Genomic DNA, 24212 nt, shown 5'->3' with positions numbered 1-24212 from the left:
TAAATTTTAGCAGGTTTTCATTTATTCTGAGGGGCTTGGTGAACCTGCCAGCTCTGAGCAGCCAGTTTTGAAAAAAATATGGTGAAAATTAACATTGGGATTCAATTTAAAGTGCATAGTCTAAAAACGTATATGTTTAAAAATGTTTGCAAAAGGGAGGATGGTTTTCCCCAAAGATTAGAGGAGAAAATAAGATATGTAAGTGATGACAGGAACCGTGTGTTTATTTGGGAGGTGTGGGCGTGACAGCATTTAAAAAGGTACGCTGCAAAAAAGGTTGGGACCTACGGTTAGAACATGAAAAACACGTTGAACCAATCAGACACAATAAACAGGAAGAACAAGACAGATGGAAGTGTGCGTGTACCTGTATGACCTGTTGCCAATATGTGAGGATCAGTGATGAGAACTTCAGACAAATCCAACAGAGTTCCATTCGATATGGCTGTGTGTTAACAGACATGCAGTAATGCGCGCGTGTGCATGCACACACATATAATGTCACTGGTGAAGTCATGAAGTAAATTTAATGTTAATGTAAAAAACTCACGCAGCGTTCCTTGGTTCTTACTGGCGTCTGCTCCTGAGGTGGGGTTGGGTCTTCTTTTTTCATCTGCTATCGTTACTAATTGGTTGGTGCTCCTGATTGGTTGGACTAGGGTCCCTGGTCCCAGCCTCCGTCCCCCCTGCCGACTCTGATCAAGAAGATCCTTACCAAAGAACGCCTCCTAAAAGAGAGGACAGTCAAGTCCATCAGGACCAGAAGACCAAGTTTGCCTGTGAGTGTGTTTGAGAGAGAGACCTGCAGGTAGGAGGGAAACACCTCCTCAAGCTTAGTCTTCTTCTTCCTGTATCTCTTCTTCACCTTCCCCGGTGTATGGTCAATATTTAGCGTGGTCTCCACGGAAACATCTGAGCAAGATAACAGTGCATTTATGTGAATGTCGAGAAGACGAGAGCCAGTGCAGACAAAGGTCAAGAGTCTCACCTTCATCTCTACACAGGAGCTCTGCTGAGTCTCTTCGACAGAGTTTGATCCTGCTCAGACCCATCTTCCCACCACGCTGACGCACCATGAAACCCCCGATACCTGAGACAGAGACAGGCAGAGAGAGTGAGATAAAGACACACAGATTCAAATAAAGAGCTGGCTCCGCCTACCTGGCCTGTAGGGTTTCCTCTTCCTCTTCTTGTTGCCATCAGCACCCTCGGGTTCGCCGGCAATATCATAGTTGTGGCTATGTTCCCGCTCTGGGCTGGAGTCAGATTTCAACTCGCAGTCCAGCCCACCTGAAGCAAAAAAGAACATTAGCTAACAAAACCCAAATGAAAAGGCTGCTGGGAATAGCAGCATGACCTCTGACCTCTGAGGTCCTGTTCAGTGGGGGTGTCAGGCTCAGCTGGGGTCAGGACAGACACACTGTTCTGGTTGATGATCCTCAGCTTCAGTTTGGGTTTACCCCTGCACACACAAAACAGAACCACTTCCTACAGTTATGTGAATGATGAGGCGATACGCTAACTAGCTGAACTCCGCTCAGGATGCAAGAACGTGTGCCTGTAGAGTGGAGAGGGCAGGAAGCTACACGTCATCTGTTTACCTTCGATACCTGCGTGGAGACATCAGCGGTTCCACCAGAGACTGGAGGTGAGCGAGACCCGACTCTGTCAGACACACTCCATCCTGAGTGAACGTCTTTGACTCCACACCTACACACACACACACACACACACACACACACACACTCTCTTTGGTACTTTGAAACATTTATCCATATCCCAGGTTGAACAGGGGGTACTGACCAGGTTCTCTGAGGCGCGAACTCATCTGAACCATGTGAGGTGATGAAAAACTGTCACATTTCCCTGAAAAACACAGATTCGTGGAGCTTAGGGATTTTTGAAGTGTATGGTTTCAGGTCTCCCCTTAACCATCAGCTTCTTAACATGAATGATATCTGTAGTATAACTTACATCTAACCACCAATAACAAAGGTGCTAGTGCACGAAGGCTCAGAGCAGCCTGTTATATATACAGTATATATCCACCCTTTGTCCTTTATTCTTCCATTTTAATAACAATGGATAGTGAAATTCTGAAGCACATTTCTAATGAATGACTGATCACATGGGATGAGGAGGAGGTTCTGATCTCTGCTCACCGTAAGAGCTGCAGCCGTGACCCCGGCACAGTGAGCAGTCAAAGCCTTCGTCAGCAACAGCCTCCACCTCATCCTCACAGCTCAGGCCCTGACACGTTGCATGGACCCACCTGGGCACAAACACACGTCAGCACCCTCGCTCACACACATAAATACACACCGTTTTCACATCAAGGCTTCGTGCAACCCTTCAGCAGCGAGGTGTGTGTTACCTGTCGCATTGCTGACACTGCATGATGAGTTCATTGTGCATGTACTGTTTCTGACACAGCGGACAGCATCTAAGGCTGCCACATGGACCACAACGACTGTAGTTATCCTGCCAATCACAGCGCACCCCAGGAGAGGAGGAGCCACACTGGATACACTTCACACACCTGAGGACAGAACAGACACACACTCAGAAGAGAACCCAGGAACGTGCATGCACAGCTGACTGAGGAAGACGACCCTACCACTTGCACTTCCAGGCTCCTTTAGGGACTGTGTGAAGGGGTGGGTCCAAACAGTAGGTGTGGTAACTGATGTCACAGTCATCACATAACAACAGCCGTCCAGGGTCGCTGGCCTCACCGCAAGCTTCACACACCGTACACTCCAGACAGCGCCACCCTTTGGTCAGGACAACCCGCGTCATCTACACACACCGTCAGTACAATCAGATTAAAAAGAAACCCAACCGATCAAAGACACCTAACCCAGATTATGGTGAGAAGAAACAGATTACAGATGCAATATCAGCAGAACAGGTGTAGGCAGGATATTGTATAGAAATGTGCATCTTCATAGCTGTAAATCAGCACAAATACACTCATGAACCCAAAGGGTTTTACTGTGCACTAATCAAACCTACATTTGTGTGAACAAAATATGATGGATCTTCTTCTGAAACCTATGAAACCTTCTCACCACAACATTGGCCTCTGCTGCCACCTTGTGTGTGAATGCACGTGTAACAGACGTATGGCTGAATCATGAATCTGAAACTGCCCAAACCTACAGTAATCATGTTTGAAGTGATTTCAAATGTAATGGAGCTCATACTGACCTTAACGTTCACACAGAAGGGATGGTAACACTGTCCACACTGAGAACAGGCCAACAGTCTGCCCTCGGCTCCCTGACCAAAGCTACCGCACACCACACACATGTCCTACACCAACACACACACACACGGGAAAATTAACAAGATCAAACAGTTCCCAAGATTCTCATATCATCAAGTCAGCAGATTCTCTGCAAAACACCAGCAAAGTCAATGAAGCGTGAGAGGGAGGGTGGCTCGACAACAGTATCTATCACATGGTTCTAATATTACCGACAATTTCTACATAACAGTAATATGATATACAATATTTGATCATGCATGTGGTGTGTTACTGATTCCAGCAGTTGTTTACCTGTTTAAGAGTGAAGTGGTCAGAGGTGGAGAACATCACCACCGTGTTGTGCATCGAGTTCTCTTCCTCCTCCTTTGGCTGGAACGCTTCCATACTGACCGACTGAAAGTCAGAGGCAAGTCAAGAAACTGGTCAAATATTGATGCACTCTGAGGCAACGCCCAAAATAAATCACCTGTCTAAATCTATCTCGCTGGAAAATACCTGGAGTTTCCTTTAAATGGACTCATCTAATCAACATAAAGTTAGAGCGATAGCCACATGAAGGAAGATCTGTATGCGTGTGTTTTGTTCATACCCCCGGCAACACGGTCAGACTGTCCTGAGCCTTGAGTCGGCTCCTTCCTCTTGCTCCTCTTCCTCCGCCAACACCTCCTCCCCTGGACCTCCTCCTGCCTGGAAATCCTGAACCTCGGCCCTGGAAGTAATAAAAGGATGATGAAGTTGTTAGAAGAGCAGGAAAACCAAAAACTCCTTGTAAATTACTAGCGGCCAGATATAGGAGGGAATTAGGGCCAGAAGTGATCAGGGAATTTAAATTCTGAGTATTTTCAAGATTTTTAAAAGGGTTTCACTTCCCAATGATTCTGGATGTAAAATCAGAACATACTGGGAAAAGTCCATCTTTAACTAATCAAGCCTAAATGAGATCTTCAGGTCTCCAACTGACCAAAACTTATCACAGCTCTGTGGACTTTAGTGAAACACAAGTAGCAAAGGTGCAACAAAGCGGCCATCTCTCAATCAGAACAGAGGGAATGAGAGCAGGAACATTCCCGAGACCTGGCGACCATAGAGGACGTTCTTCTGGATTCTTTACATTAGAATAGGCACCGATATTCTGTCTCGTGCTGTTCGCTGAGTCACGGCTTCATCACACAGGTGAGCAGCCAGTGGAACACGACCCACATCATCTCCCTCTACTGGTCCTAGTAAAGTTATTCTGTTATCTTCCCAACATTTTTACAAAAGGAATTGGATTGTCCCGCTACATCCTTCAGTCTTTCCATAACACCTGTAAGAGTTACAGTGTGCTTTTTACCACTCTCATGCTCCAGAGGGGGGGGTCCTGTGGACGGGGCTTAGGGCTGTCCCACCCTGACTCTCCCATGGAATCCTGGGAGGATGAAGGGGGGCTCACGGCCCTGCGATTACTCCAACACGAACCCTGGGTTAGGGGAGGCAGGGGCAGATGAAGTGAAGAAGGAAGTGCAAAGAAAGTAAAAGTGGAGATGGGGAAAAAATGCAGTTACATAAATGCTAAAAAAAGAACAAATCAAAACATAAAAAATATATATAGGTTGATTTTTAGATGAAACATTACCATGGTAAACAACATGCAGCCCAGTAAGACAGGCTAAGGATATATTGTCTTCACGCTAGCAGCAGCTAACAGATGAATATTCAACACTGTCTGGTACATGAAGATACACCCACCAGCCACTTGTTAGGTTTGTTAACCCTAACCCTAACCCCAACCCTCTGACCCTAACCCCTAACCCTAACCCTAACCCCAACCCTCTGACCCTAACCCCTAACCCTCTAACCCTAACCCTAACCCCAACCCTAACCCCTAACCCTAACTGCTTGTTAGGGATCAGGCTGCTGCTGGTGCCATAGTGTGAGGGGATATTTTTATCACTTTGGGCCCCTTAGTACCAAGGGAACATCGCTTAAAGGCAGCAGCCTTCTGGAGCATTGAGGTCACAAATGCTCCCCACCTTTGGATCCAGCAGGATAATGCACCATGTGACCAAGCTCATATCCTCTCAAACTGGTTTCCAGAATGTGACCGTGACTTCACTCTACTCCAGCGGTTTACACAGTCAGCAGATTTAATTTGCACAGAACACCTTTGGGATGTGGAAGACAGGAGGTTCACATCCTCAGCCGACAGATCTGCAGCAACTGTGTGATGCCATCATGTCATTATGAACCAAAACCTCAGTGGAACGCTTCCAACACTTTGTTAAAAAATTGGACACCAAGAATTAAGGCAGTTCTGAAGGCAAAAGGAATCAAAACTTTTAGGAGCAAGGTGGACCTAATAAAGTGGCCGGATGCACATGGCATAGGGGCACAGGTCAGTGGTCACCTGACCACCACATGATGGACAACCTAAATCACGACTGGGCTACTACTAGACCGTACTGGCTCTGGGCTAGCATGGAATATGTTAAACATGAACAAGGAGACAACAGCAGCATTTAAACTGCATTCCTCTGCTGTACAGGAGGGATGGAAGATGACGAATGAGCAGGATGGAGAATGGGCTGAAGAGGAACAGGAGAGACGGCGACACCTAGACACAGGACTGGTGGAAGTCAAAGATATTTCTCAGGAACACTCATGTGTCAGCCCACTTAGTAAAGACTGAAGTACAATGACTGCGTCTCCACAGAAGAAACCCTTTGATCTAATCGGAGCCACACAAAACTCTAATTTAGTCATTGATATTGACCCAATTTGAAACGTTTGTGATAAAAGCCATCCACTATCAAACAGTATGTTTACATGCAGTTTAGACCAGCTTTGCTAAAGAAGTGCAATCTTGTAGACATTCAACAGAGAAAGTCAACAGCAGGTGGCGATATGCAGCTTTCAGCAGGTTAATACGGCCCTTTTCTGGTTGACCTGTTTCACCACACAATCAAGGAGTCGGGCAGCAGACCAGCAACAGGAAGCTGGATCCTCTGCTATGTAATGGATGCTTTACTTATGCAGGTAAGCTGCACTCATGGTCCCTCGTGGTCTCGGTGATTTCAGGAGAGACAAGAACACCGTCCAACTTCCTGAATGTTTGTGCTCCAGGGTCACATGCAAAGGTTGTGTGGCATGAGCTCAAGCCTTGTCTGGGTTTAATCTGATAAAGGCCTATAAATGCCAGAGAAAATTGATGTCCCATCACATTATCTGGCTCTTAGTCAGCAAGTGGCTCGAGCTTAGTTTAACGCAACTTGAAAAAATGATTTAACTAAAAACATTATTGCCTCAATCCAAGTATAACTGGACAACCAAAGTGCATGTGAATGAATTAGTTCGACTAATACCGGAGCTCTCTGTGCCTAAATCGGAGTTAAACTCCAATGCACAGATGCTCCACAACCTCCCCACTCCCCCCAGGAGGAGGCAACAAGGATCAGCATGGATCTTGGAAATGATGTACGAGATGATCAAAGTTGTATGATGATCCACCTTCCTGTTAGGAATGCTGGTCTGCTGCCTGACTCCAGATGAAATAGGTCCCATAATAACCTGGAAAAGGGGCCCTATTAACCCACTGACAAAGCACCGACCCAATGTTGAGGACGACAGGCTCCCATCAGCTGTCTCACGCTGCTGCGTGAAACGAAGGAACGAATTGAAACCAGATGCCAAAGTCGTGTGGAGCTGGATTCAACTGTATGCTTGATCTCCTACAGGCCACCTGATGCCCCCCCTCTCACACTGGGTTCACGCTGGATGCAGACGCGCTGCGAGGCACCGAGCAGCGGAGGTCTTTGGATCTCATGTTAACAGAACGTGTCGTTCACACGTTCAGACTCCAGCGTTTGTTTGGGCGTCTGGTCTATTCTCTCCAGACGCAATAGATCGTTTCAAGCCGGCAGGAAGACAAAGAAAAAAACAAAGGAATCCGAGCACTTTTCACAATGAAACAACACAAATACAATTTCATTTTTGTGTTAATTTCTAAAGAGAGCGCAAGAGAGACGCACACGCACACCCCCACACACAGAGGAACGAGAACTGGGAAACAGAAAGAGAACTTAAATAGATCTAATGAAAATAGAGTAGATAAACATTGATTTTAAACTGCAGCTGTATATCTCCCACGCACAACTACAACTACACAACGCTGCTATAAGTAGAGAACAGCCGAGGAGCTTGTTGGCCGGCACAGACTAATGTCTGGTGGAAAGAGGCTCCGGCTCACGCGCGATATTCTTAGCATGACGCTTGTGCGTCCAGTGTGAACGCAGCGTTAAACTCTCTCTCCGACACGTGCTCTCCGCTCATCCTCTTTCCCACGCCGACACTCTCCACCTCTCCAGTGCCTGTTCTCTCGCTCTATCCGACACTGGCTCTCTGCTTGCTCTCTTTCTCTGAAACTCCCTCTCAATTCCACGCTGGACGAGCCCTCTCTTTCACTCTTTCAATGTCTCTCTGACACTCTCTCCCTCTCACTTCCATGCTCGTGCTCTCTCTCTCTCTGACAATTTCACTCTCTCCAATGCTCTCTCTCTCTCTGACGCTTGCTCTCTTTGATGACCACACTCACACTCCAAACCTGCTTGATTCTTGCTCTGGCAGGTGAGAATTTCCTCTTGGAAATTGCTGGTTTCCCCATTCCAATTTTAGGAGTGAAGGGTAGCAGAAGGGTGGGGGGAGCCTGAGAGAAGAAAAACCAGGAGGAGACAGACAGTCCTTAGAAAGAAAGAATAGAAAAGAAGGCAGCAAAAATTAGAAGTTAAATCTGACTGACCTTAGACAAGGGAGCAAAGTTTTTGTCAGGGGAGGAGTGGAGATGAGGTGAAGCTGGAGAGAGAGGAGGGGGGGTGATTGGAACTCTTGTGGGTGATGTCTCAGGGGAGGCCTCGGTGGAGAAGGGAGACAGCCGAAGACGGATGGAGAGGTCATCTGAAGGCATAGAAGAGCAGGGAGGATGTGCCAAACCCTGTTCCTTCCCCCGGCCATAGAAAAAAACTGGGCTGGGAGAAGAGGGGTTTCGAAGAGTCAAGGGAGGAGACTCAGAAGTCATCACCTCCATCACATCATCTAGCGATGGGTCCAGCTCAGGCACAGGACTCATGGGTATTTCCTCTTCCTCTGCTTCTGACTTATCTTGCAGTTCCTCCTCCTCTTCCATCCAATTTCTTGCCCCCGGTACCTCCTCAGATGTATGTGATGATGCTGGCTCTGGTGTTGCTGAACCTTCCTTTCTCCTCTCTAAAGGCCTACTGTGTGACTGCGATTCATCAGTGGTGGGCTCCGTTTCTACAGGAACCGGTTTGGCCTGTCGCTCTGACTGTCCATCATCACCATCCAAGGTCACCTTATAGGAGACACTTTGGTTATTCAGCATCAACGTTTCTCCTGAGGCCTCCTCTAATGGTTGACGATTAGACAGCTGCTCCTCTTTGGAGTGCAAATCCACAGGAGAAGGGATGGGTGGGGCATGGGGTGAGCAGCAGGAGGATGAGGAATTCCTGTGAGGGGAAGAAGTGCAGGAGTCTAGAGAGTTCGCTCCATGAAGATGACATGGCGAGAGTAGATCTGCAGGGGAGGGAACTGTAGGCTGGTTTGGGGGCGAGGCCGACTGAAGATTGATGAGCTCGGGGGAGTGAGGAGCTGGCTGTGCAGGTAGGGGGGAAACGGGGGCATCAGTAGGGACCTCCTGCTGGACTCCTGCAGAGACAGATACACGTGAAGGTCACTCATCGAGCATGTCAAGGAACCGTTATATCAGATGATAGCTTCCTACCAGTGGAACAGCTGAAGCTGCTCTGCTTCTCCTCTGGATGCCATTCTCCTCTTGGGTCTTTACCCTCACCTGACTCCTCAGGTAGCTTCTCCTGTGGTGGATCCTCTCTCTTCTCATTTTCTTCAATTATCTTCTCTGATGCCATCACTTCTTCTGCCAAGTTGGGATCTACAGGATATTGTAATGTCAAAACCTAAGAGCTTTGCTCAGACGCTGAGCCATTTTCAACATGACCCCTTTTGGGTGTCTTGATACTTACATTCAGCAGCTGCAGACTCCCTCTGAGTTTGAATGTTCTGCGGGACGCTCGTTAACGTAGCATGAAAACACAGCAGTGGGCTATCAGGACCTGGGCTGGGGGTGTCTTCCGAGTGGCCAGAGACTGGACTTGGATGCACTTGTCTGTTACTTGACTGCAAAGAGCCACACTTAGGATTGGTAGCTGGGCTACTGGTCACACGATGAGGAGAGAGAGCCTGAGGGCACACAGGAGCTCCAGTAATGTGGCTACAACTACGCATTGAACTGCTAACCTGAGAGGGACTACAGCAGACAGGACTCTGGGGGCTAGGACTAGCCAGACTGGAACTAATATCAGCTGAGCTGGCTGCTCTGAGAGGCAGGGGACTGGTGGAGCCAGGGCTTTGTTGGCTGTCAGTGACACACGGGTTGAGGGTATGGGGTGCAGCATCTGGAGAATGGCTCACCACAGTGGACTTGTTGTACAGTGAGGAACTTACAGGCTCTGGCATCATCTCCCCAACATTGTCGGGTTTCTCAGGACCAGATTCAAAACTAACCAAAGAGGGGAGAAAAGAATTCAGCATCTTTGAACTGACATCATTGTCAACCTTGAGACTTGAACTGGGTCCAGGTTTGTTTTCAGTGTTTAGAACTGGGTTGTGTTGGGGGCTACAGCATAATTTATTGGACTGAGCTAGACTGTGTGGTGAACTTACAAACTCTGCGGTAGTTTGTGCAAGGCTGCTCTGTGTGGTGCTTGCTGAGGCACCTGAGGGAGAATTAACGGAGGGGGTATCAACATTAACAGGATTACCTGGACCAACGAGACAAGACCTATCTGGAAAGTGACTTGAGTGAGTCTCAGTTCTTTTCGCAGGTGAGAAGGTGGCCTGGTCATCGTGGCTCAGAGTGCGCTTACAGGGTAAAGGCCCACAACTAGTCAAGGTTGTTGTCTGTGAAGGACTATCCAGGTTTGGGACACTTAACTGAGCAGAACGTGGAGGACTTACATTTGTCTGTGTGACCTCTGCTGAACCACAAACAGTGAAAAGGATCTTCTCTTGATCATGAACAGAGTCTCTTAGGCCATCATTGATCGTAGCTGCATTATGAACTATGCTATCATGATCCAGACTGTCTGCAGAAGAACACAGGTCACCTGTTTCTGGTTCAACAGAAGGATGGGGGAGCTGGGCCTCTCCTTCATTTTTGTTTGACTGAAACAAGTTAAGGTACGTGGGGGGAGGTGTTACAGCGTGTGAGCTCTCTGGAGATCTAACAGGTGATTCAAAGAGGTTACTGGGTTGGCATGAGGCTTCATCAGTGGCAGGACTGGGCTCCCCTGTTAAAGGACAAGCTGGAAGAGAGGCAGCTGAGATTGTAGGCATCTGACTGGTATGTTGAGGACTGTGACTTACTGACCTCGTTTCGAGCATGTCATTAGGTTCTGTGCAACATAAAAAGCTGTCACAAGGCCTCTGGGGTGGGAGAGGAACCATAGCTTCACTGGGGTGTGGAGAAAGGCTTTGAAGTGTGGGTGTGGAAGGAACAGAAGCTAGGCTGAGATGATCTGTGTCAAGTCTGCCACTTAAAGCAGGAGTAAGACTCTTTGGGAGTTTGTCATCTGTGTCACTGGTTGCCATTGGCGATACATTGGAGACGGGGCTAAGAGAGTCCTGACTTTTTTCCAGGGTCTGCCTTTTCTCAGCAGGTCCCATCTGGATGGGGAAACAGTCCAAAGACAACACCTCACTTTTGTTGTCGCATTTAAAAGTGACTTCTGACTGGACAACAAACTGAGATGACCCTAACTTGAGCTGGGAGGGCACTGGGCTAGAGGGTTGTGAGACACTGCACTTGATGGGAGGCTGAGATGGTGACGGGCTGCATGGAGCAGACAAAGACTTTGGAGAGGCCTGTTTGATTACTGTCCTCGTTGACCTACAATAGACTGGTGAGCAGTCTCGGTCCGACTTGAAAATGGTGTGAGCGTCCCTACGGGGTAACAGAACTTGACTAGTTGATTCAGAACCTTCCTGGACTAGGGTGGGTTCAGGATCTTCTGCAGGATGTGGCGTTAGTTCTGATACACAGTCTTGTGCAGGTCTAAGCAGCGGAAGGCTTTGCTGGCATGGAGTGTCTGGTGGTGGTGTTTGCTGAATGTTGGAGAGTCCTGGCTGAAGCTGCATCTGACTGGGAGAAGGGGCATCGCTACACAACATGAAACTTTCCTGCTCTGGACTATGTGGAAATGTTGTAGCTGTGCACTGGTCTTCAGGGGAACTACTGATAGTACTAGTGGCTGAGTGGTGGCCGAGTTGATCAGAGCTATTCTGAATTTCGTTTAAATTGGCAGAACTCTGATGCATTCTTGCAGGGCCGATAATGCAAATGTTGGGCCTATCCTGGACTGCTATTTGATCGGGAGCAAGCGAAGGGTCTTCTGGGTGCTCTGTTGGAGAAGAGATAGTTCCCAAGTGGTTTTCTTGATTTGTAGAATCTGTCCTTTTTTCAGTATTAGCATGTGAAGATACAGCAGTTACGTGAAGCTTTGCAGGCTCAACATGAGAAGAAAGACCCTGTGGCGAGTCCAGGTTTTTAGCAAGAGTGGGTGCAGGACTAGGAGGAGCCTCTGTGAGATCACCGTGAAGCTGTGCAACATTACCAACAAGCTCTTTGGGCTCAGGACTGTGAGGGAGGTCTGTGGGGGGAAGTTGTGACGTTGGACTACGATGAAAATCGGGTGGATCAGCCTGAGTTTGTGATGGACTGTTCTGGATCTCTGTGGTTGTAAAACAAAGTAATGCAGGACTGTAGAGAAGCACAGAGTGTTCAGATTGATGTGTTGCAGGTGTACGTTCCACAGATTCAGGATGTTGATGGAGTTGTGCTGGGTCCTGATCGGGTGGCTCAAGACATTTCTCTGCTAGTTCAGCGTGAGATGGTGCATGATCACTGCCAGGTTCCACTGGGTCCTGATGAAATGGTGAACGCGAATCTGTGGGCGACTGCGTTTCAGGATGATGCGAAGGACTGTGATGGAACTCTATGAGGTCCTCCTTAGGAGCAGCAGGACTCTGCTGGGGCTCTTTGGATTCAGGTTGAGGAGGTTCCGAATCAGAGTGGGGAGTAGATTGACCTGGTTGAGATGGAGGAGGACAGTGATGGGGCTCTTCAGGATCCCGCTGAGGTGCAGCAGGGCACTGGCAGGACTCTGAAGGAGAAGGATGCCGGGGCTCAACTGGATCTTGGCGAGAGGCAGCAAGATTGGGCTCTGAATTGTAAGGCTGAGGTGTTGCAGGACGATCAAGCTGTTCACTTGGACTGTGTTGAGATGGGGGAGGGGTGCTATGAAGCTCCCGTGCACTCCTAGGAGATGCTAGAGAACAATGCTGCTGCACGAGGGCCTCCTGGTGTGGTGGTTCCTGAAAATAATGGATGTCTTTTGATTCAGATTCAGGTTGTGGAGATTGTTGGGCAGGACTTGTTGGCACAGCAGAACTGTGTTGGACCTCTGTGGATTCTGCCCGACACGGTGCAGGATGAATATGTGGATCTGTGGTGTTCTGCTGAAGTGAGGGACTACATTGGGGTTCTGCTGGTAGTGGTGTACACTCAGGCTTTACTGGCTCCTGTGATGGCTCTGAAGAGATGAACTGGGCTGGAATATGGAGGGAGATAGTGTCTTTGTCGTCTGGATCTGTTGGCAGTGAAATGAAGAAACTTGGTGGTTGCGTAGGCCGGTTGGGTACTAGTTCCCCTTCCTTAGGTCTGCAGGTAGAGCAGATATAATCTTCAGGTCCCACCCTGCCCTCTCTCTGCCATCCACTGGCACAATCAGTATGGACACACCTGCGCGAGAGAGAAAACTGAGAATGAGGTGCAAGACATGTTGGAAGAATTCTAAAGTGTGGTTTGACATTGATGTGTGAGGTCTGAGTGGTTTTTAATACTGGACAGGAAGTTGTTCTCCTGAGAACTGAATTAAATAATGTCAATGGAAACGTAGGAAAAGTGTTATGCCCAACTATGGACAGATGGGAGAATTTTGAGGGTATTGATCAACCCACAGAATTTGAGCCACTGCTCAAGGGTGTCAAATGTCCAGATAATCTAGCATCTTAATAAGGACCGAGGACCGTCCGTCTCTCTGCAGAATAATTAGACCTGTCTGTAATGTGTGAAGTGATGCTCAATAACGCAAGATTAAGCCAACACATCCAGATCTGAAGCTTTTCTCTGCTCCACCAACGTGGTGAACCACATGTTCAGATCAATCATGAAGCTATTTGAGTTTTGGAAGTGCCATTTTTGAGCACTGCGCATGGATCAGGTTAACTATTCTGAACATTACTCCTAGTTAACTGCATTCGATTAATGGCAGTTTAGCACAGTTTTGCTGATTTTGCCGTGTTTTTGGAACGTCCTATTTTTAGCTAAACAGAGTGGTGCTGTCACCAGGTCACATTATGGTTTCGGCTTTCACTGGTGCCACCAAGATCAGAGGTGAGATGCACCACAAGGAGGAAACATACTTAAAAGTCTAAACTTTCAGATGAATCTGACCCAGTGGGAAATCCTTGTCAGATTTCTGATTGCTGAGCAGCCTGAAGGTCAGCAGGGAGCAACGCAGAACGTGCAAACGCAGATGTAGGTGAGATGTGGCTACCTGAAGCAGCAGATACAAGTCAGAGTCTCCTGTGGTTTGTAGGGTTCAGGGGAGCTGTCACAGACAGGACAAGGCAGAGCTGGGTCACATGGCTTGCACAGAAATGGGTGATTGGCCCACTGGCCTGATGACCTAACACCACATCGACGGCATATTCTACAGTTCTGAGGAAGACACAAATTAAAACTCAGTCTTGATTAGACAACACTACGTTTGTACGTGTGAGTTTGACTCACCTTGCAGCTCCAGCCAGTGCTTGGTCTGTGATCCAGGGGTGGTGTGAGACAGTGTGTATGGTAGGCCTTATCACAGCGCTCACACACCAGCAACGTTCCCTCAATCCCTCGCGATCTAACACACAAATATAAGAAGAGTGACAATGGATTCACCTGCACTTCACACTCCAGCTCTGAAAATGGAATCGATCGAGTCATCTTGTGACCATTTTAGGGTTTAGATTGATTTTTGTCTGTAACTCAAAGCTCTTCAGTTTCAGAGAGCAGAGAAGAAACCAGTGGAAACTTAAATTTACAGCCAGTCAAATCCAGCTTTTTTGAAGCTTTTACTGTCTAAGTTCATATAATAGATAATAACAATAGATAATAATCATGCCTCGTATATGATTTTAATGTTTCCAATCTTATTTGAACTGAAACAGATATATTTGAAAGGTTAACATTTAAAATAAGAAATGGAACAGCCAGGGCAGGATAGGAAAAAAAAACCATTCCAGAACATTTTGGATCAAGTTGACCAAATGATGAATGTGATAATATGAGGTGGTCGAGCACAATCTGTCTCCACAGAAACATCTGACCTAAACAGCATAGAGCACCTGATGAAGGACATTGAGGCAGGGTTCATTGGTCCTGATGTTAGCACAGATAAGTGGCTTTAAAATAACAACGGATCCTTCAGATTAGTGTTCTGACTCACAAACAGAAGGTAAACACACTGATTTCAGAGGATCAAAGAGAGGGAGCAATTGGTCTTCTGTCTGCTCAACGTATATAGAGATTCAAAACAATTATGGGAACACATTACTTTCTTCAATTGGATTTAATGTTTTTACAACAATCAGAAAATGGTTAATATCTGATAACGAAGTATCGATGGAACGAAAGTATCGTGATACCTGCAGCCCTGGCAGACTCGACACTGTGGACACTGCCAGCCTGCTCGGCACAGGGGGGTGGGGACGACAGGAGGGTCCAGGCAATCCCCATGGTAACAGTCACCACAGCAACAGCACATCAACAAGCTGCCGGCATCACCACCGCTCAAACAACGTTTACACGGCAACGTCACTGCAGACAGACAAGAAGGTTCCACGAGGTTAGGTGAACGTGCACTGTCATCAAAGATTCACCGGGGGGGGGGGGGGGGGGGGGCGGAGCGTGTACCTGCAACCGCATGTTTTGTACACAGCAGGTGTCTTTCAGCCCAGTTCTGTTGCGCTCCGGCTGCTGCTGCACAAGGAAAGTGGTAGCTCCGCCCACAGTTTGCTTTGCAGCAACGCAGGGAAGCTCCAAGTCGTTGGCAGTAGGCGCACACCTGGAGAGAGGATGGCGAGACGACGTGTAAGGCGCTGTGACCCAAATACAGGTGTTACACAAGCGAGGGCAGGGAAACAGACCTGTGTGCTTCCTGAATCAATGGCTTTGTCCACGTAGAGCAACGACTGACCTTCGCCACAACAAACCCCCTCTGACCAGGCTGCACACTGCTGGTGAGCACAGCACTGACCTGCAAAGGCACACACACGCACGCACACACGCACGCACACACACACGCACACACACACGCACGCACGCACACACACACACAGGCACACACACAGGCACACACACACACACACGCACGCACACACACACACACACACAGTTTATACTGAGCTGAATCCAATCGTGCATCTAACACCAGTTTGAACAGGACTTGTTTCCCAACATGACACTAATGCTGTACCTGTGGGGTCAAACAGCGATTGGATGTTGAGATCATGCGGCAGGCCCACGGGTCCAAGCTGCTCCACAAACTCAGAGGAAGACTCTGTGGGCAGATGGTGGTTAACTTCACCACTTTCTTAGAAACAGTTCGGAAGTGGACCTGAAAGTGTGTTAGCGTGTCCCTCATGTTTCCTATTAAAAACATTTTTTATCATATATCTACGGTTTAAAGGAGTACAACTCCACTGGTACACACACCAAACACTCATAAAAGAGATCTGAAAATGAAAAAACACCTTTCGTCTGTTATTAAAAATAATTATTAAACACGTGCGGCCAGAAATGCACTTAAAACAAGCTTTGATATCAGTAACTAACGTGAATGACAAGTACTTACCACACTGTTCTGGACTGCTGCACCTGCACACACAACACACACACACACACACACACACACACACACACAGACAGTTTAATGGACTGTTGACTCTTCTCAAACATCCCATCCTTTCATGACTCAAAGGTGTGTAACTCACGTGGATGGGGTCTGGCTCCCCCCGTAGCAGTAATCGTGGCAGTCGTTATCACAGTCGGAGGAGGCGCGCCGATTGAGGATGTGGAGCGGAATGTAGCCCGGCGTCGGGCCGAACACCATCAGGTGGCCCTGGCCCAGAGGGGCCTGGTTGTCACCGCGGTAACAGAAAGCACACTGCTTCAAACTGCAGGATTAGAAACATGCATGAGTCCGGGACTAAAGGAACAATGCGAACAAATTAGAGGCCCATCGTGGCCCATTTGTTCTCTTTTAGAGCTGTTAAAATGGTAAACATGTTTTGTTCCAGGTTAATAGACATTTAGCAAAATCCCTTCATTTTCTGATGAGAGACAGAGACAGAAGATCCTCTGCCTGTCACCAATGACACACGTGGAAATGTGGCTGGAGTGAGCGAGGAGAGTGAGCAAGGAGTGAGCGAGGAGAGTGAGCGAGGAGAGATCACGAGGAGAGATCACGAGGAGAGATCACAAGGAGAGAGCGAGGAGAGTGAGCGAGGAGAGATCACAAGGAGAGATCACGAGGAGAGAGCGAGGAGAGATCACGAGGAGAGAGCGAGGAGAGTGAGCGAGGAGAGAGCGAGGAGAGTGAGCGAGGAGAGAGCGAGGAGAGAGCGAGGAGAGATCACGAGGAGTGAGCGAGGAGAGAGCGAGGAGAGATCACGAGGAGAGAGCGAGGAGAGATCACGAGGAGAGAGCGAGGAGAGTGAGCGAGGAGAGATCACAAGGAGAGAGCGAGGAGAGTGAGCGAGGAGTGAGCGAGGAGAGATCACGAGGAGAGAGCGAGGAGAGTGAGCGAGGAGTGAGCGAGGAGAGATCACGAGGAGTAAGCGAGGAGTGATCACGAGGAGAGAGCGAGGAGAGATCACGAGGAGTGAGCGAGGAGAGTGAGCGAGGAGTGAGCGAGGAGAGATCACGAGGAGAGAGCGAGGAGAGTGAGCGAGGAGTGAGCGAGGAGAGATCACGAGGAGAGAGCGAGGAGAGTGAGCGAGGAGTGAGCGAGGAGAGATCACGAGGAGAGAGCGAGGAGAGTGAGCGAGGAGTGAGCGAGGAGAGATCACGAGGAGTAAGCGAGGAGTGATCACGAGGAGAGAGCGAGGAGAGATCACGAGGAGTGAGCGAGGAGAGTGAGCGAGGAGAGTGCGAGGAGAGTGAGCGAGGAGAGATCACGAGGAGTGAGCGAGGAGAGTGAGCGAGGAGAGTGAGCGAGGAGAGTGCGAGGAGAGTGAGCGAGGAGAGATCACGAGGAGTGAGCGAGGAGAGTGAGCGAGGAGAGAGCGAGGAGAGTGAGCGAGGAGAGATCACGAGGAGAGAGCGAGGAGAGATCACGAGGAGTGAGCGAGGAGAGATCACGAGGAGTGAGCGAGGAGAGTGAGCGAGGAGATCACCAAGACCACGAGCGGTAAGGAGCAGATTCTGTCGCTCACGTTCTTCACCACACTCATTTTAATAAAGGAATCTCCACAACATATCTGGGCCTTTCGAGGTGGTTACATTTCCTTCATCAATGACCATGTGGTCAGCAATACAGTCTGGAGTTGGAGGACCCAGAAGGCCCAGAAAGGTCAAAGGTTAAATGACGTAAAGCCTGGTCTAGTGTGCAGGAGGACTCTGACTGGACTGGATGGAGGGTTCGGCTGGACAGAGCTGAACCATCCAGAGAAATTGTTTGAGAGAACGGAGAAAGAAAGAGGTCAGAGGTCAGATCCCACTCCACCAGAGGATTTGAGTGGAAGGGAACATTTTCCTGACACTGAGAGTCTGAGCAGCTCTCTGAAGAAGACGATCACATGTGCTCGGCTGCAGAAACGTCCATGACCACATCTGGCCACACGTTCCTCCACCTCGACTCTCTCGGACCCACTGCACCACTGACACAAACCCTAACCCCCCCGGGGACCCCTTAGAGCGGCAGGACCTGGATAAGGTCACAGACTTTGGTACAAAGCAGGACAGCAGCATCACATAAGCACTTACAACTTCTTGGAGTGAACCAGGATGGGTGGTCCTGAGCTCCCAGAGTCCTCAGACACATTCTGGTGGAACAGTGGAGACAGAGGGTCTTCATCGTCCAATCGGGGACAGGGGGAGGCCAAAGGACTGAAGGTGGGACTCTGCTCTGTAGAGCTGGAACCGCCCCCCTCTCTCTCTGCTGCTTTATCACAATCAATCACCATGGAGACGGGGTTGCAGCTAAGGTCCAGGGAGCAGGGTTGTGGACTAGATGGAGCCGTTTCTGCTGAAGTGAAGACCAAGATCAGGGTGTGAGCTGCACAGCTCTCTCCGATTTCCACTGCACTAGCAGCTGGGTCTGAGCTGGGTTCTGGAAATCCAGATTCTTCACTCAGGTGGTCTGGGCTAGGCTCTGGTTTTGGACTTAAGTGGTTGGGTCCAGACTCAGGATCTGTCTGCAACTTTGGATTACTGTGGTCCTTGCTGGGCTCCTGATTTGGGCTCGGACTGGTACCAGGGTTCCCTTCAGGTTCAGGATGTATGTGATCTTCAGCAGGTTCAGACGGGCGACCAAGATGGTCTTTGTTGTGCTCACATTCCAACCAAGGTTCTTTCAAGTCCTGGTCAGATTGTGAAATAAGGCCACCCTGGCTGGGTTCTGGTCCTGAAATGAAAGAAACCTGGAAGAGTGTGAGTTCTGGATTTGGGTCATCCTGGCTGGGTCCAGGGTCCACCTCAAATTCTGTTTTCACATCTTCCTGGCTGGGTTCAGGGTCCAGCTCAGGTTCTGGTTTTGGGCGGTCTTGGCTGGGTCCAGGGTCCAGCTCAGGTCCTGGTTTTGGGCGGTCTTGGCTGGGTCCAGGGTCCAGCTCAGGTCCTGGTTTTGGGCGGTCTTGGCTGGGTTCAGGGTTAGTGGACTTTCTCCTGGATGAACGGCCTCCTGCTGTCTTTTCTTTCACCTCTGCACAACAAAACACAGTTTAGCTGGAGCAGGTGCAGCACAGACGGGTCACCTGTTCACCGGGTCACCTGTTCACCGGGTCACCTGTTCACCTGTGCGCTACACACCTGTCTCCTGGGGTTTCTGCTGCGCGGCATCCACACGCTCCTCATCTTCCTGCTGGACTCGGACCCGGCCCCGCCCCCTAACAACAGGTAGAAAGACACCTGGTTACCTGGGCAGAGTTTGAAATGCTCCCGATGACAATGACCAGAACCGATGAGGATTCTGATCCATTCACACGGTTCCCCAAAAGTCCAAACTGACATAGAAGCCTAGAACCGGGTTTCATTTCCTCTGGGTCTGGGTCAGGGGTGGAGGACCACCCGACCCAACATCGACCCCAGAACCACACTTACTTCTTCCTGGACCTGGGACAGGAAGCAGGAGCAGCTGGAGGAGCCGGCGGAGGCTGAAGGGGGGGGGCAGGTGTGTTGCTGCTCCCGTCTTTCCGGGGTCGCCCACGAGGCCGCCGCTCGCTCACGTTCAGACTGGTGGCGGCAGCCTTGGCCAACTGGGCGCTCCGTCCAGCCCGGGTGACAGGAGGGGTCAGTCCTCGGTCCCGAGGATCCTGGGCCTCAGAAGGCATTCTGGGGAAAGACCGGGACAAAGGGTTGAACGCACCGACAGTACTGGAGCCGGCAGGTAAAGGGACAGAGGGCAACACCTGGACAACAGCAACGCCCAGTTTTAAACTGTTGGAGAAGCCAAAAGCGAAGGGTTCATTTTATAGGGTCAGGTTCACACATTTTACCCGTATTTGGCTGCAGCTCCACCGCATTTCAGATCACTTTTTTTTTTCTAAATCTTAATATAACAGGTACCAGAAAAAGATGAAAATTGAGGAAGGTTCTTTCTGATCACGATCAGCAAAAGTTCTGCAGGTGGTTAACAGGCGTAACATTCAGCTACAAATGAGCAACTCTTCCACGGATAGTTGCATACATTTAAATTACACATACAGACGGTGCGAGCCAACGGTTGTTTAACGCAATACTAGCCGCTAAGAGAATAAGTTCTTACGCAAATGTGCCGGTAAATGGTTAATACGAGCTCTTTAAAATAGGTTTATTTGGAGGAACCCAAACACAGCGGTTAGCCATTAGCTGCCGTGGACCGCCCAGTTGACTTAGCACTTCTGCTAACATTAGCGCAGATAGCATGCTAGCGATTAGCATGCTGTGGGGATGAGTGCGTCTATCACGCGCTGCTGTGTAGCCATTTTCAAATGTTGACGAGGGTCGTAAAGTTAAGACAGGAATTTCGAGCAGGGAGTCGAAGGAAGAGAGGGAAAATGCTTCCTTACTGATTTGATGCGGTTCTCTTTTTCCTCTCCAGCTTTCCAGCCAACTTAAAACGGTCTGTTTAAATACAACTGCGAACTTCTCCGAAGGATCGCATGTATCTCACACGCCCGGCATGGCAGGGTTCTCCAACGAAACATTCCCGGTGATTTTGGAAGTAAGAAACGGGTGATATTGCGCTGGAATCGCTTTTAAAAAATTAAAGTTAAAGCGGTCTCTCCGTCATGGAGGCCATGTTTAGGAAGGACCGCAGCGCACCCTGTCAGTGATAGCTGGAGAAGTAGGTCTCTGAAAATATGAAGTGTCGTCCCACAGCGGACTTGTTAAGCAGGACTTCGCGCTTTTTCCCGTCCAGGCGGCGATTTCTCACCAGCTGGACGCAAAAACGTAAAGTTGTCGCGGCGAGAAGGCGCTGCTGGCTCCGTTTATTTATTTGTGTTGTGTAAAAAGTGACTGACCCCGCGGAGGGATTTGTCGGGGAACTTCTCCAGTGAGGCGGTCCCTGTCATTACACCCGAAGTCCCGGACTGGATCGCGCTGGCACGCGGACCGCCTCGGAGCCACCGATGGTTGATCTGCGTCGACAAAAATGGCGCCAAGATTCCTGATCACGGTACAAACATTAAGGTCTCCACAGCAACAACCAACATCTGTAGAAGTTTTATTAAAACTCTGATCTCACAACAACTGAAAAAGATCAATCTGACAGCTGACGTTCCTGAAAAAGACATCTGTTAACGACACGACGGACCACAACAAACCTTTATTAAGCAAGGGGAACAAAGTGTGTCCTTTAAATCACAAATGAAATTCTTTTCTTTTCAAACAAACTGGACTCCTCCATCCGATACATAAAAGCTGCTGCTCCTGTGGGACGGCAGAGAGGGCGAGGTGTACTGGACGCCGAAGACCTGCCGTCGCCTTTCCCCCTTATCGCCTTTTACCGAGTCAGACATACTGTCCACTGTCTCCTCTCGAGAACACAACAGCCGGTGTTTCACCAGCCGTTGCCATGAGCGACACAGATGGGGCCGGGCAGAATCGGAGGAGGCAGGAAGTCCGGCGAAGTTCCTCCTGATGGCGTGGCATGTGGCAAACACAGTGATCCGGTAGTCCCTGAAAACGAGAGGATGCTTGAGGTCAATAGATACAAATCCTGTCCACGTCTGCTGTTCTGGGGTCAGAATCCTCACATGGGCACCATTTGGTAGTGCAGCCCCCCCACGCATCCTGAAGCCTCCAGATCCTCAGTGAGGCTGGAACACCAGGACCACCTGACAGACCACCAGAACCTTGTCTCAGTGACCCAGGCAAGAAGGTGCTACAGAACCCTTTGAAACGCACCTAAATGGTGTCAGCACCGGGACGAGTAATTCTTTTTATCAACTGATGAATAAATATAAATCAGACGTGTTTGTTTTGTATTATTGTCATTAATATTTAACTCTGTTATTAATTAATGGTCATGTGTAATTTCCCATGCGAGCCCAATAGATGGTCTACTACTGTTTGCCATCATCATGGGACGCATGGAGGGCACTATAGGGGGTGCGGGGGTTGTTCTGGACCTGAACTAGCTCCATGTACCAGTACCACAGTAGTTCTTCAAAGGTCCTGATGAACCATCACGTACCTGAGCAGACGGGCCAGCAGGAGTGAGCACTTGCTGAGTTTCTCCTCCTGCTTGGTGGTGCTGCCCCCACCCTCACTGCGGTCCAGCCAGTAGAACGCAGAGATGCTGTCGATGAGGAGGAGCGCCAGGCCTGGCCGCGATAGAAACGACGTCTCCAGGAGGTGGAGCGTGAGGACGAGCTGAGAGGAGGAGGAGCAGTGGACCACCAGGAGGCGAGACAGACAAGAACGTAACGCTAACTCAGGGGCAGCAGCTGAGGCGGCGCCCGAAGAGTGAGCTGAGAGGAGAGACGAAAATAGGGATTTCCAAGTCCTGTGTCTCCTAAATGTGGAAATTGCTTCCATTGCAATTGTGCGACATATATCTAGATTATGAAACTCCTCTTCCAAAAGCTTTTAGCAATATTTGAGCGATTTTTGAAAATGTTTCCATGAACACTTCTTTAATGCAACATTTAGGTTTTTTAAGGGTGAAAGAAACCCAGCTAGCTTTAATCTGAGCTGAAATCAATAAGAATGATTTATTCAGTCATGCTTCACAGTCCTGGTTAATCAGGGTAATATTAACCATTGATCGGGGGTATTGATGATGAGGTAATCTACCGTGTACTTTCCATACGTCACTTTTAAACCAGGATTTACACACCTTCGCTCAGTCTTCTGTCCAGGATGCTGACCAGGCGCAGCATGTCCAGGCTGTAGTCGGTGTCCACAAATATCACCTCCACCTCCAGGCCTCCAGCAGCCGTGGGCATCACGCAGCGACACAACAGGTGATACAGCAGCTCCGTCTTACCTGCCGCGCGCACGCACACACGTGTCCACGGTTGTTTAAACAGCTTAAAGACACACCTGTGGGCACAGCTTACCTGTTCCCTCTGGGCCATGCAGCTCCACCACGTCACCTGGATAGGGTCGAAAACAAAGGTTAGCAGGTGAGACAGGTTTGTTCGGCACACGTGGTCAGTCACCGTGCTCGGGTCCGCCATGGGCGGGAAACAGACGAGGTTCGATGTCCTTCAGACAGCGACGAGCTTCTAACCGAGCAAAGAGCTGCGGAGACAGAGACGAAGAAGTCAGACTCCTCCAGCTGCCTTCTCCCGTCACACAGTCACAACGCACAGCTGTTGCCATGGTGATAGCCTCACGACTCACCTGAGCGCCACTTTCTGTCATCTCAACAACACGAACTTCGGCTTCTGAACGCAGACCGACGCTGAAGACTCCGGTACTTCCTGTTTGGACCTGGTTTGACTGGCGCGCAACAGCGCCCTCTGCTGCAGTGGCTATTTAATGCGCGCGTGACCTCCAGAACTAGCGTGACCTGCACAAAACCCACCAACAGGCTGCAGCCGAGCCTTCATGCAGGCACACAGATCTGAATCCCACCCGGCACCAGGCCCTGCGTCATTAAAGTCACACACAGTTGAGAGCTAGGAACAGTGGTGAGCACCACACCTGTGTTACCTGAAGGATGCTGCCAAACACACCTCTGCTGAGAACCTGACCCTGAAGCTGACCTTCAACATCTGCTTATCCGAGCAAGAAGCAGAGCACTTAGAGAGCTCAGACCTCTGCCAAGCAGCGGCTCGAATTTTCATTGTGCAAGTAATTGTATAATGACATGAAAGTACATTCTTCTGTGTGTGTGTGTGTGTGTGTGTGTGTGTGTGTGTGTGTGTGTGCACCTGCTGTGTTCAACTGTTGACCTCAGTAACAGTAGACGTGAGTCAACATTGACCTGCTGCTTCATCAAATCTCCATAATCTCTGTCAGAAGCTTTAATGACGTCACCGTCACACAAACACTGTAATCAGAGTAAATATGAGCACAGCCTGAGGTTAGCATGGGGCCGTTAGCATGGGGCCG

General features: G+C 49.3%; 2 protein-coding genes across 13 annotated transcripts in view; both read right to left on the bottom strand.

Moving 5' to 3' along the window:
- The window catches only part of LOC130513811 (histone-lysine N-methyltransferase 2C-like), a 41663-nt gene extending 20504 nt beyond the window's left edge, over positions 1-21159 (bottom strand). For 6 of the 12 annotated variants that reach the window (XM_057012888.1, XM_057012892.1, XM_057012890.1 and 3 more), the window contains exons 1-31: positions 20714-21159; positions 19767-19997; positions 19476-19552; positions 18432-19368; positions 16439-16621; positions 16300-16322; positions 15922-16005; positions 15593-15702; positions 15360-15510; positions 15092-15263; positions 14193-14307; positions 13957-14120; positions 9304-13139; positions 9045-9212; positions 8046-8968; positions 7842-7952; positions 4605-4730; positions 3861-3980; positions 3563-3664; positions 3211-3315; positions 2618-2799; positions 2375-2539; positions 2163-2272; positions 1804-1866; positions 1602-1710; positions 1365-1462; positions 1162-1290; positions 989-1090; positions 803-912; positions 551-728; positions 368-445 (exon numbers count right to left, since the gene is read on the bottom strand). In XM_057012888.1, coding sequence (XP_056868868.1) covers positions 368-445; positions 551-728; positions 803-912; positions 989-1090; positions 1162-1290; positions 1365-1462; positions 1602-1710; positions 1804-1866; positions 2163-2272; positions 2375-2539; positions 2618-2799; positions 3211-3315; positions 3563-3664; positions 3861-3980; positions 4605-4730; positions 7842-7952; positions 8046-8968; positions 9045-9212; positions 9304-13139; positions 13957-14120; positions 14193-14307; positions 15092-15263; positions 15360-15510; positions 15593-15702; positions 15922-16005; positions 16300-16322; positions 16439-16621; positions 18432-19368; positions 19476-19552; positions 19767-19996 — 9061 coding nt within the window. In that variant the 5' untranslated portion in view covers position 19997; positions 20714-21159. The remainder of the gene's footprint in view (positions 1-367; positions 446-550; positions 729-802; positions 913-988; positions 1091-1161; positions 1291-1364; positions 1463-1601; positions 1711-1803; positions 1867-2162; positions 2273-2374; positions 2540-2617; positions 2800-3210; positions 3316-3562; positions 3665-3860; positions 3981-4604; positions 4731-7841; positions 7953-8045; positions 8969-9044; positions 9213-9303; positions 13140-13956; positions 14121-14192; positions 14308-15091; positions 15264-15359; positions 15511-15592; positions 15703-15921; positions 16006-16299; positions 16323-16438; positions 16622-18431; positions 19369-19475; positions 19553-19766; positions 19998-20713) is intronic. The other 6 variants (XM_057012893.1, XM_057012895.1, XM_057012899.1 and 3 more) reach the window with 5 other exon arrangements.
- Positions 21160-21355: 196 nt separating this feature from the next.
- On the bottom strand, positions 21356-23640 carry xrcc2 (X-ray repair complementing defective repair in Chinese hamster cells 2). Its single transcript, XM_057012925.1, has 6 exons — positions 23499-23640; positions 23315-23396; positions 23213-23248; positions 22990-23139; positions 22345-22621; positions 21356-21827 (listed from the first exon to the last, which is right to left on the bottom strand). Exons 1-6 carry the CDS (start codon positions 23517-23519, stop codon positions 21533-21535), a joined length of 861 nt encoding a protein of 286 aa, XP_056868905.1. The 5' UTR covers positions 23520-23640; the 3' UTR covers positions 21356-21532.
- Between the last annotated feature and the right edge of the window lie 572 nt (positions 23641-24212).

This window comes from Takifugu flavidus, chromosome 17, assembly GCF_003711565.1.
Source record: "Takifugu flavidus isolate HTHZ2018 chromosome 17, ASM371156v2, whole genome shotgun sequence".
NCBI lineage: Eukaryota > Metazoa > Chordata > Actinopteri > Tetraodontiformes > Tetraodontidae > Takifugu > Takifugu flavidus.
This window is presented reverse-complemented; position numbering and strand designations above follow the sequence as displayed.